Source organism: Acanthopagrus latus, chromosome 6 (genome assembly GCF_904848185.1).
Source record: "Acanthopagrus latus isolate v.2019 chromosome 6, fAcaLat1.1, whole genome shotgun sequence".
Classification (NCBI taxonomy): domain Eukaryota; kingdom Metazoa; phylum Chordata; class Actinopteri; order Spariformes; family Sparidae; genus Acanthopagrus; species Acanthopagrus latus.
In genome coordinates this window covers 21,300,195-21,313,534 of record NC_051044.1, presented here as the reverse complement: position 1 = coordinate 21,313,534, position 13,340 = coordinate 21,300,195, and the positions used below count along the sequence as shown (strand labels likewise).

Below are 13,340 nucleotides of genomic sequence, written 5' to 3'. Positions count from 1 at the left end.
ATATATGCACAACTGAGCGTGCACACCCACTTCAAACAGGGTGCAAGCTAACACTTTTAGCAGCTATACTGAGTATTTCAGCTTTAATACAGGTTTGAATAACATCTTTTCAGATAATTTTGGGGGCATCTCTGGGCTTCTAGACATCAGATGAACTGAATGGAGCCATTTTCAGTTTTTTCTGATCTAAAACATATATTTTCAAACAAGGCCCCAACTATTTTTTGCTCAGGAGAATGCTGCCACACTGTTTTGCTGTGAAGCACTGGGAATGTTCTGTGGAGTACTAAACATCAACCAACTTCTCATCAGCATTGGATTGAGTAGATAATGACTGGATTTCTTTTGTGCTGGGGTGATCTTATCCTTATAAGAGGTAATTATCCACGTTGCACTTCTTATTTAAAAGCAAAAAATAAACAAAAATGCAAATGTAAATGTACCAACCAGTGTATTTGTATTGTAAGTTAAGTAGGCTACACATATAAACAGATGCTGGAGAGCAAATTACCATGAGAACAAATCAAGTGCAAAGCAATGCATTATCGACTACTAATAGTAGAAGTATATACCTATACATGAGTTCAAAAGTAATAAGGGAATTCAGAGTGCAATGGGAAATTATCAATGAATTCATCAGACTATGGAATCTGAATCAGTACATGGACCAGTGGCGTTAGTCCAATGCTCTGTATAAGAATTATGTCAGTATCGGCAACCACTGTGAGACTGGGTTGGATTTGTCCCAACTCTACTCTAATATGTCTATAGGTCTTGTATATAGCCACTGTAGAGTGTAGAGTTATAAAAACATTTTCTTGCCAGAAGTTGACTTCCTGAGCACCCTGTGCCAAACAACCCTGACTTTCAATACTTACTGTATAGTGTTCATCAAGGACTCAGGTGCTAGACTCTATGTGGGCCTCCTCAAGAAAACACCCTGGAGCTACAAACAACACACACACAACACACTCACACCAACACACGTATAGGTGTTCCTTGTGTGTAAAAGCATGTTGTTTTTCATAGAGATGTTTGACTCACTCTGTCACTCATGCGAAAGACAGCAGAGAGCTGAAGTCTCTCTCTCATTCACGCACACACACACACACACACACACACACACACACACACACACACACACACACACACACACACACGCACACACACACACACAAACTTGTCTCTGCCTCTATTGGCCATGCAGGAGATGGTCACCAGGACATCATCATCTTCAGACGACTGGTTACATGATGAATCTTAAACACGCCGGAATACATTTACACTGCCCCTCTCTTCATCTCTCTCTGTTCATTTCAAAGAAAATATTGAATACCCAGCGATGTTCATTTAAAATATGGAAATGCATACATATTTATGTATTCTCCGCCAGTATTTCCTGCATAATTTGTCACATGAAATTTACAAGGACATTCCAGCCACCAGCCATAAATTGAATATGCCCTAACCCAATATATTTTCTTTTTCCAGCATGCCTATAGTTAGATCCCTGCAGTCGGAAATTATGAAGGGAAATTCAACTTGCTTTATCTGTAAAGTGGCCATTTTCTGCTCTTTTGCGCAGGTATCAAAACACATCAGTGAATATGATCATAAATCAGTCTGTGGATGCTGTTGCATTGCACAGTGTGGTGCTGTAGCAGCCCACTGTGCCATCCTCTTTTGGAGAGAAAAGTGTTCCACCTCAGCAGGTCCTCCCCCTCACCTGAGTCTGTCTACTGAATCTTTCATCAAGAGGAGCCGCTCGCTCTCTCTCTCTTGCTTCTCACACACACATATACACGCACACACATAGATGCATGTGAACGCACCTGTTGAATCATTCATGGGGTAGAAAGAAATTCCATAGGTCTGCAGGTGGCCTACAGTATACTGAGAGCTAGTCTCTCTCCCCCTGTTTTCTCCATTCTTCTGTACACACAGTATATCTCACACACACACACATACACGCACGCACGCACGCACGCACGCACACACACACACACACACACACACACACACACACACACACAAATAAACGTGTAGACACTTCCACAGGCTCTACAGGGTCAGAGAGAGTGATGAGTGGGCTTGAGCTGTTAAATCTTTTATGGGCAGGTGAGAGAATCTTATCTGACACGCTATGTCCGACCTCCTCCCTGACCTCCACGCACTCTCCCGCTTTCCTTATACATTCCCCCTCCTTTCCACTCCCTCTGTAAATACACTATCTGTCATTTTATTCTCTCCCTCCCATAATGCCACTAAGAACATTACAATGAATTGATAAATAAAGGCCATGTTTAACTAACACCACATGTGTGCATGTCTGTGTGTCTGCACTGTAGAACCCAGACATCGTGCTGGTGCACTACCTGAATGTACCGGCGGTGGATGATAGCGGGAAACCATGTGGTCCCGTCCTCTGTTCCATCAACACAGACCGGAAGGAGTGGGCCAAGTGGAGCAAGGAGGAGCTCATTGGACAGCTCAAACCCATGTGTAAGTTCACTTTACCATCACTTCAGCACTCACCGCAGTCCTTCTCTCAAACTCTCATATTTAGCCAATTTTAAGTATGATTCACCTTCAGCTGATAACAATACTGCTCACTATGGCAGATGATGAAAACCGGCGATGAAGTACCCTGACAATAATGTGTGGGAAACCAGTGTAGTAAATCTGAAACAAAGATAATTTGGTTCACTTGCTCACTTGTAGGTTTTGTAAACAATTTGGCAGCCGAATGGGGCACAGACTGGAGCCGTGCCATTGCTTATCAGATGAGACAACAGGTGATTTCAGCAGGGCAGCGGAGATAATATGAACATTTCTCTCTTGTATAAAGGAAAAATAATCTTGGCAGTGGTGATAATTCAGAGCCAACATCTTATTGATGTGTTGGTGAAGGTAAAGATGAATCAATAAGTCTCAAAAAGTGACAGCTGGACTCACCAGAAGGTGTGTTCATTGTATTAAGTATTCAAATTTTGATGAATGAAGATTTGGAACATGGTGTCCCCTCTGTAAACAGAATAACAACACTTTACAAAGAAATGCTATATTTAAAGACTACATTGTCCTTGGAAAAGCCGTCTTATGAAGAGACATCTATACACCCCATTCAGCCAGGCTTCATACAGATTTAGATTTTCTTTTTGATGTTTTCATGCTTTCAGTTTACGCCATGCTGCCACCTAGAGGTGGATACACACCCCTGAAAGGGAGGGATAGAGGGAAAGAAGACAGAGGTGCCCGAAATATCCAACATGTATTATTCATAAATGAGCATCAGGGAGTAGATAACTCCAGTACACAGACTAATACACAGACACACACACACTTACCTCATCTCAACCAGCTTTTGATCTGGTTTGGAAGGGCAAATAGGGACAGCTGCCCAAAACTAAGTGGCTTGTTGACTTAAGTAGCACCTCACTTCTCACTCTCCCCACTGACTCATATTCCCTCATGCTCTTCTACCTGCCTTCATTTGCTCTCCCAAAACAGATTTATGTTTTTTCCTTACCTAGTGCTTCTCTCTGAGTACTGACTTGATCCCTGTGTAGTCATAAATGTTTTTATCGGCATTAGGTCTCAAACACTTTGTTTCATACTTCCAATTCAGCTCTGAAAATGGATCAGATAAATCCCCAAAATGTAAATGAAGACATTTAATTTAGAAAGTGGAAATGCCCTCCGATGACAGAACTGAAATGTATTGCAAAAGAAACATAATTTTATTATGTATTTAACGTTTTTGAACACTCAAGCATGTCAAGCAGTGTTATCAGAGTATTCATGATCATGATTTTTTGGTGTACATTCTGAACACTGGAGGGCGCCATTACACACTGTCAATCGTGAGAGATAAGGTTACATGACTACAAAGATTGATCTGAAAAAAGAAAGGACAGAAAGTGAAAACAGTTTTCTTAAATTCCATTTGTTTAAATGTCTCTTCTGACAGGTGCTGGAAGCAGCCTGCATCAGAAATGTTCCAGCGTCAAGCAGCGCATCATCTCATCCAAGCAGGAGTCTGGGGCAGCCGCAGGAGGTGGAGCTGCCGTGGGTACCGGCGTAGCGGCAGGCCAGAGAGCGGAGGAAGCAGATGGCACAGAGGTCCAGAACAGCGATGTGTCAGAAGGCCAGACGGAGCCGAGTCCTGGAGGAGGCCGAAGCAGAGCGGGCGGAGCAGAGAGGAGGAACGGCAGGATAACCAAACCCTCCCTGCTCCCGCAGAGCAGTATGGAAGTGTCCTCATCTACCTCCACCAACCAGGTGGAGGTCCCCGACACCACCCAGAGCTCCCCACTGTCAATCACCAGCGACATGGCTGACAGCCCCGCTCTTGCCATTGGGGCTGGCTTGTCACAGAGCACAGCTGTGTTCATGTCAGAGGTCACAACGCTGACTGGGGATTCAGTTTACTCTGCTGGCCACACCCACCTGCTGGCATCCACCCATGAGAGCCCCACCGCTGGCATCCTGTTGGCTGTTGCCCCTGAAAACCAGAGGTTTGCATCGTTTCCTGGTGGCGTGGGCTTGGGAGAGGGAGGAGAGTTGGTGCTATCAAGCTCTCTGGACTCTGGTGGAGGAGTCAGCCTTCCTGAAACCACCATGACCTTTGACCCTGATTGCTTTCTCAACAACCCCAAGCAGGGCCAGACGTACGGAGGAGGTGGAGGAAAGACTGAGGGGTGTAATGGTGATGATGGAGGACTCCACTGTTCATCTAATGGCTTTGTCTACAACCCAGCTCTTGTCAACAACATTAAGACGGAAACTACACCCCTGGAGCAGCCGCTGGCCACTCAGAGTAGCTATGTGGGAGAAGGGACAGGCCTCAGCCCCAGCACCACCCTGGAGCAAATGGACTTCAGTGCTGTCATGTCATCAGCCTGTGTCCCAAGTCTGTCACAGCCAACACACCATCCCTCTCCCAGCCTCTTCCTCCAAGCCTCTCCTCAAACAAGCCAGCCTTCCCAACTGCAGACCAACGGCACTGAGGCAACCCAGGAATCAGGCGAGGCGCAGGCTTACATAGGCCTGCCCACAGTGCCAACAGACTCTCCAGTCACCAATGGAGACCCACATACACACCTCCACCAAGCCAGCCCAGACCAGCAGAGCCTGTGTGGAAGGAACGGACAAGGGACATCAGTGGGCTCTTTTCCTTTAACACCACAGGACACAACTGGCGACCAGTCAGGTGGCAGGAGACATCGAGAGTTAGACAAGGCTTCAGAGAACAGAGGGGAGTTACTCCTCAAGCCTGGGGATCCTCATGAGGCCTACACAAGTGTTGATGCAGAGCACTACCTGCAACCCACAGATGACAATGGAGGAGGGGAGGAGGGTGGGGGAGGTGGTGGTGGTGGGGGAGGAGGAGGGGGTGGAGGAGCAGGGGAAAACGAGATTCTCTGTAATGGTGTAAGCTTATCAGGAGCCAACAATTCAGTGGTGGCCAGTCCCCAGTCTATGGCTGCTGGTGCAAGCATCGAGGGGGCGCTCTACAGCTCCCCTCTCCCCCAGCAGGGTGGAGGGGTGTCAGCTACAACAGCTGGGGCAGGAACAGCCATCAGTCTGGAAGGCTTTGAAGCTTCATTTGGGAGCCAGTTCTCTGATCTCATCAATGATTTCATCTCAGTTGAGGGGTCTGGTGGTGGGGTGGGGGCAGCTGTCACTGGGGTTCTCATGCCCCAGGAGGGGGCAGCAGGAGAGGAGCAGGGCACAGGACCAGGCCACCTGCAGGGCTCGGAGGTGGAGCAGGGAGCTCTGGGACTGCTGCAGGAGACTGGGAGGCTGTTTGGTGTGACAGACTACTCCCCAGAGTGGTCTTATCCTGAGGTTAGTAAACTGAACATGATTATCGTTCATTATTTATTCATCATTGTTCCCTGCAGGAAAATCAGTCCCTTCACCACATGATTGACGATATACAGCTTGTACTGACGTTAAACGCTGAAATCACGCTCAGCAAGATTTGTGCTAAGACCACCAGCCTGGCTATGTGGTCATTAAGGAGTCAGAATATCTTAGACTCAGCTGATTGGATTTTGATGAAATTTCAATATTACACTGATCCCCCTGGGTGGCTTCATTAATCTACCCATGTACAACTTCTAATTTCTTAGACACAAGTGTCACTGAGTTATGATTAAACCTGTGGAAACATAGCAACTTACCACCATGGTTTTCAGAAACACAGTTACTTCCCATAGCTGCTTAATTCAATAAGTGGAAATAAATGTCAAATTGAAGTTTATTAACCATCCAGATAGTCAACATGGGTACATATTTTGCTAATATTTTTGTGCAACTTTTTTCCAGGATCATCAGTGTTACACCATACTGATTACTCCACACTTTTGAGTTTGTTGAGAAAACAACATAGTCTTCTTCCCAATGCTCCGAGGGGTGATGGTGTAAGATTTAGAATTAATTAAAAGGAGCATTGCACATGCCAAAAAGAAAGCCCAACCAAATGCTGGTAAACAGCTTTAGAAATCATACATTTTTTATTGTTGTATACTCTAATTTTAGGACCCCATTTCTCGAGGACAATATGTTGTTTATTTGTTATTCTTAGCTACACTAGAGAAAACACATGGCAGTGTTGTCAGATGGTTCCAACTACTTTGTTCCACTTGGATGTAAGGAGCAGCACAGCCTCTAGGGGCTGCTACCAGGCCTCTCAGGCCCATAGATTTGCCATTAACAAAATTATAACCACTTTGTTAAAGAGGCAAGTTATAAAATCAGTTTAGAGTCATACAGTAGAAAACAGAAAATTAGGCAGCTGGACCCCAATGGGTCCTTAAAATCATTAAAAGTCTGTGATATTTGGGGAATTGATGCCACTAAAGTTTCCTGTAAAGACAAACAATTGACACTGTTCATTAGAGGTGTACATGGGCCACATTCTACAGTCTGCATGTGTGTGTGTTTCCATCACTTTTCACTGCAACACAACAGCAAGATGAAAAATCAAGTCTCTCTTTTTAATTGTTGTCTGTGAGCCCCTGTAAAGCCTTCTAGTTCTCATAAAAATGTTGGTGTCGTAGTAGTAATTAAACTTTATATGTGTCACAAACTATGCCATTGGGCCCTGATAGTGCTTAAAAAAATCACTGAATTAGATTTTTAAGAATGAAGGTTTAAGAAAGTGTGGGAACTCATTTACAGGACATTTAATTATAGCAGGACTTGGTAGCATGCATGCAGAGATGTGTCTTTTTCTCACAGTCTTTTGTTATCTTTGGTATCTGTGTTAAATCCTGCACTCAGAAACTGAGCAGTCACACTATGTGATATAATACCGAGATGTGTATTGTGTGCCTCAGGGTGGAGTGAAGGTGCTGATCACAGGTCCATGGTTGGAGTCGAGCAGTGAGTACAGCTGTCTCTTTGACCACATCAGTGTCCCTGCTGCTCTCATCCAGCCTGGGGTGCTGCGCTGTTATTGCCCAGGTAACACACCTGTGTTAACACACTTTAACACAACAGACACTCATTGTCTCATACATGGAAAAACACCTTCCTTTATTTGTAGCTTGAAACTGTACCCCAACCACCAGCACACTAATCCCTATAATTAGCAGTTTCTATCAAAAATGTTTCTTTTATGCCCACAAAGGAAGAGCATAATGATGGCTGCTGTTGCCCTGTATCAAGAGATGCATTGTCTTCTATACTGGAAGAGAGAAAAGATGAATTAGAAAAAACAACAGATGAGGAGGGAAACTGTCTAGTAAAATTGGTACATAGTACATCATCAAAGTCATTTTTATTTATATAGGCGAAAATGAGAAATCACAACATCTCATGGAGCTTTATAACCTCTTCAGTGCACAACATCCTCTGTCCTTAGACCCCTGATGTGAGCCACAGAGGAGGTATCCTCTTCCAGAATGGGCACACATGTACAGAAGAGACCAATAAAAACTCACAATATACAGATTACTATGACAAAAGTTCTGATATAAGTAGATTGTAGAATATCTGTAAAGGATGAGGATCCAGAAAGACTTTTTTCAGGAGCTTGAGGTGTCGCCAAGCGGCAGCTACGTCACACGACCTTCTCTCCACCATAGTGAGTGAAAAAGGACAGGCCACACACAGAACATGAATAAAAACAAAACAGAATGTATACAAATTATGAGGACAATAATACAGATTCTAAAACATAACTGAGCAATAACCTATACAGAGGCCCCTGGGGGGAAACAATCCAGATCTAACATCTGCCTAAATAAGTAATACATGACTTGCATTCTGCTACACTAAGTGTGATCAACTTCGACTTTATTTATTTATATAGCACCTTTCATACCTTTCATACATGAATACAGCCCAAAGTGCTTCACAGAGCAAACTTAAAAACAATAGACAACAATAATTCAATGAGTAAAAAGCAGACATACAAATAAATACAAAGGCATAGAAATAACTTAGTAATTAAGTAAGTAAAAACTGAAAGGGAAATCATTTCTTACAGGCACAGATGGGCAAAAACAAGACACTTACAGTATGTTAACATTAGGTAAATCTCTGCACACAGTCCAGCTCACTCATCACTTACCTGATGTCTGTTTCCAGCTCATGACACAGGACTGGTGATGCTGCAGGTAGCTATGGGTGGTGAGGTCATCTCTTCTTCTGTGGTGTTTGAATACAAGGCCCGTGACCTTCCTGCCCTGCCATCATCTCAGCATGACTGGCTGTCCCTTGATGGTGAGAGCAGTTACACTTTTGTTGCCTGGTGTTTTTTACTCAAAGCATAACCCTTAAACAAATTAAGACAACATCTCTATTTTACACCCATTGTATATCCGAGGTCTATCGTATCTTTACCCTGAACTGTCATACAAAATGTGTCCTTAACTTATTCTTTATTATTTTGCTTTTCGTATTTTATTGTAGAAAAAATAGAAACCTTAGAAACCTTTCTGTGTGAATGTGTGTGTGTTTGTGCACACTATCATTGGGTTGTCATGCCTTGTTGTGTATGAGATGTTTTGTCTAAAGATGTACTAGCCAGTATGATGTCATGCCGGCACAATATTTTCAATTGTGTTATTCTGAGCCTTGGTGCAGCTGTTTACTTTTCTTAATCTATTGATGCTGATTAATTCAAGAGGCTGTGGCTCAGGTTGTGGAGCAGTTGTCCACTAATCGAAAGGTTGCTGGTTTGATGCGGTCTACGAGGTGTCCTTGGGCAAGATCCCAAACCCTAAATTTCTCCCTGAGGCTGTTACATTGGTGTGTGTGTGAATGGTTATCTCCTGATGAGCAGGTGCCATCAATTTATGAATGTGTGTGTGATTGCATCAACTTGTGTCGTAAAGCACAACTCTTAAGACGAGGCACACGTTAGTCATTTAATAAAGTTTGTTGCCTTAATCCATGTGCTCCAGTATACTCTGAACTGTATTCCTGAAGACTTTCCTGATTGTTTTGTAAAGCACTTTAGACGGTAAGACCAGAAAAGCACTAAATAAAAAGGCTGTCTAGTTTAAGTTCACCTTAAAGCTCAGGCTGGACTACATGTGTAAATGCGTAAGTGTGTAAATAATGCCTTTTTAAATAAATTCAAGTCCTATCAAATCTATCCAAGTTGTTCAGGGGAAAACTGGAACGCTGAAACTTCACCAAACATTTCCATCGTCATGAAGCTGGGCAGATAATGACCGAATTTTCATATTTGTGTGAACTTACCCTTTAAGATTGGCAGTAGTGCAGTCAAGTGGGACCCGGGGATCAGAGGGTGGCTGCTTCAAGTCAAGCATGGACATGGAGCATGTACTTGTAGCTGGAGAGGTGCCAGTTCACCTCCAGGTCACTGCTGAGGTTCCTTGAGTGCGGCGCCTCACCCCTCACTGCTTGGGGGGCTGCGCTATGCTGCAGACCCATCGCTCTGACACCTCTCTTCCTGAATCTTAAGTGTAGGCTTCTGTGTTTGCTCAGACCTGAGTGTTTGTGTGTGTTTAAAATTACAAGCAGAGAAAAAAATAGTTTATTGAAGGAGAGGGATAAAGTTATCCTAAAAAAAAGTTTTGACACCTGTTCTGTGAAAGGTGAGTGTAAACCTACACTTCACCTTCAGTCATGGAGGCTTCAGTCTTTGTCTTGTGGGACTTCTCTTATGGCACAGTTTGGTGTTATGGAGCCGACTGTGAGTGTTTGCTGTTGCGGAGGAATCTATTTCATCTACAGCATCATTTCGCTGGAGCTGTGTGTGTTAATCAGATCAAAACATACTTTGAGCTGTTAGAAGACCATTAAATGTTGTTCGAGTCAGCTCTGGGGGCTGGTTGCAGATATCCGCAAAGCACCAGGGGGCTTATCTTCAGTGTGTAAATAAATCTCCTGATGCAGCTGCAGCTGGGAAACACGCGGGTCTCCTCAGCGAGGCATGTCCTGGGTTACTCTGTGTTCGCCCCCGTCTCTGCTGCGTTGCGCAATGCGGCAATGCGGCTCTCCACAGTCACAGCGGGCTGGCTGTTCGCAGTGGAGTGAAGGGCAAGGACATCACTGGCACAATCGCGGTCCACTTGACTGTCAAAATGTTGGGCACCGCTGGCAGCGTGCTGTGCAGCCTCACAGGCGCTATATATAGGCTCTGGCTTTGACTTTCAGCGATGATACCAAGACCTGGATCGGCGCTCGGTTATTTTTCGCTCAAGCCTTTTGTTTGGTTTCAAAAGCGCAGCAAAGCCTCGCGGCCTGGCAGAAATAGACAGAGATAAATATGCGTCAGCACACGACTTTGTCACATGTCATTGTTCCAACTGAGCTTGTGTGCAGTCTATTATTGTACCGGTGACGACCGAGCCTCCCGCAGCTCCGAGTCTGGCGGGCCGATTTGAAGCGTGTCTGCTCCGCCAGACACAACGTGGAGACGCCTCTCTCTCTCTCTCTCTCTCTCTCTCTCTCTCTCTCTCTCTCTCTCTCCCCCTCCCCCCTGCACTTAGTTGTGTTTTGCTCGCTGGGAGTAGCGATGTGTGAGCCGCACACTTCAAACTAACGTGGTTGAGCTGAAGCGGGAACAAAGAGAGAGCAGCAGATAGAGAGAGTCGCAGTTTGGGTTCGTAGCTGATTTGATTTTAAACCGATGATAACTTCACAACGCGCTGATTTGTTGGCGTTCACGTGTGTGTTGTTGTTGCGTTTGTGTGTCATGTTGCTGTAGATGGACATAAATGTGTGTTGTCTTAAACGTCGAGCTCGTAGCTGTAAAGCCTTTAACAGCATTCCACGTCTAAATGTTTGTGGGACATGTGGTAGTTCAGTATCTCTCCATGTCAGACAAAGGGGTTGTGAAGAAATGCCACAAGTCCTCATGTTGTTTGCACTCTAGATGTTGATGCCGCTGACTCTAACAAGAAGCTTGTTTAGTCTTACCGGTTGACCTGATCCGTTTTCAGCACCAGCACGAGTGGACAGCGCCACTGAACGCTACATAACAACAAATGCTAATGTGGCTCCTGTAGAGGCCCAGGTAATAACAGGCCTGTAGGCACAGACATGTGGGCTTGTTGTTGATCAAGACTGAATTGATTCATTCTCCATCTTTGTATTTTTTATGTGTTCTACTGAAAGTTTCTCAATGTGAACCCTGTGTGTGTGTGTGTGTGTGTGTGTGTGTGTGTGTGTGTGTGTGTGTGTGTGTGTGTGTGTGTGTGTTTTCTACTAACTTTGACTAAACAACTTTGTGAGTGAAACACATTTAAATTGATTTTGATTATATGGAGAGCAATTGATGTGCATGTAACAAATGGAATTTGATAAAAAGAATATGAAAATATAATGTAGAAAAATCCGTATTAGAAATCTAAATGCTGACTTGACTTAAAGGTTAATACCACCTATTTATACAGTAAAGTGTATTTACAGATCTTGGCAAGTACTGCTGCATATGTGCAAAAGAGTAGTATAAAGCCTTTTGTGGCTTCAGAGGAAGCTGCATGTAGTCAGATAAGTTTTCTCCAGTGAGGTCATTAGGTGGATAAGTGCATTGTGGGTAATGTGGGCACACAGTTTTGAAAAGAGGCCCAGTGCTATAACACTGGTGGTCTAACTCACTGTGGATACAGTAGAATCATTCCACACATTCTTGCTTTTCAACCCTAGCACCTCCATTACCCACAACGCAACTCAACTTTGTCAGATTACAGGCAACTTTCTCTGGAGCCAAACAAGGTTTTATACAAGCAAAAGCTTGACAAACTTTTCTGCATTTTAGAGCAAAGTATTGTGTATTGGTCAGTGGTTGGAACATGTGCAGAAACTAATTTGTTGGATGATAATCAATGGAAACAAAGCATTATTGGGGGGAAAACATGTCAATACAAAGCTGGTCAGCCTGGTGCCTAGCTCACAACAATAAGTAATCATGAAACAAAGTAGTGAGTAGAGTAGTGATCTGTACAACAAGGTGGCTCTGCCTTTATATAAAGTAGAGTTTTGCCACCAGAATATTTATTATATTTATAGATTTCATTTATATATTTATATTAATTGTTTTCTTGGTTGATAATAATCCATTCACTTCATGAATACACTGTTCACTGTTTCTAAAATAATAAAATAATTACATGTGCATTTAAATTGTTTGGGTAAAATATAAGACAAATATATAATAACTAGTAAATTACAATGAATGCATTCATTTTCTTTTAATTAATTACAAAAAATATTTTTGAAGAAGGAGTTTCCAGTGGCTCGTCCTGTATTCTTCTTCCTTCATAACATGAGCCTTGCAGCATCTAGACTCATGTAGCATGTGTCGGGTGATGAATGATTTTGAAAGCCTGTTTGAAAGTCATTTTACAAACACATTTCAAATTCAATTAATTTGCTTGTCAGTTAAGGAGGGTAATTACTTGACCTTTCATCCCTTTTAAATTTCCCTAATTGCAATGAATGTTTGTCAATTTATAATGAGAAAATGGGGGGGGGGGTCCCCATAACAAATGTCAAACTTCCTGGTCCTCTGAATCAGCCTTTTCTATTTTCAAATGTTGCATGTTTGTAGGAATCACATGTTTATTTTGCTACCAGAAATCTAACTTATTTTGCAGTAAAGATGGGTGAAGACAGCATTTCGCAGCAACGTTTTAGCAGCTCTAACAGTGGACTGTTTTGCTTTATATTAAAAGAAGCTGCGTTTCTGCCCTCCTTCTGATTGGCAGAGTGAAGGGGGAGGAGCCTGATACCTTGTGTCGGTCTCATGGCTCCACCTTTTCAGCTCAGTTTGTGTGCTGCAGGCAGCAGAAAGAAAAATAGGAGTGAAATGAGAGGAGAGAAAAACAGAGAGACTGAGTGAGAGAGCAGCA

The 13,340-nt window shown here is 43.5% G+C and overlaps 1 protein-coding gene across 9 annotated transcripts in view; it reads left to right on the top strand.

Annotated features, from left to right (window-relative positions):
* Positions 1 to 13,340, top strand: part of LOC119020785 (calmodulin-binding transcription activator 1-like) — a 61,425-nt gene that overhangs the window by 36,716 nt on the left and 11,369 nt on the right. For all 9 annotated transcript variants that reach the window (XM_037100425.1, XM_037100426.1, XM_037100431.1 and 6 more), the window contains 4 exons: positions 2,349 to 2,502; positions 3,971 to 5,850; positions 7,347 to 7,473; positions 8,602 to 8,736. In XM_037100425.1, coding sequence (XP_036956320.1) covers positions 2,349 to 2,502; positions 3,971 to 5,850; positions 7,347 to 7,473; positions 8,602 to 8,736 — 2,296 coding nt within the window. The remainder of the gene's footprint in view (positions 1 to 2,348; positions 2,503 to 3,970; positions 5,851 to 7,346; positions 7,474 to 8,601; positions 8,737 to 13,340) is intronic.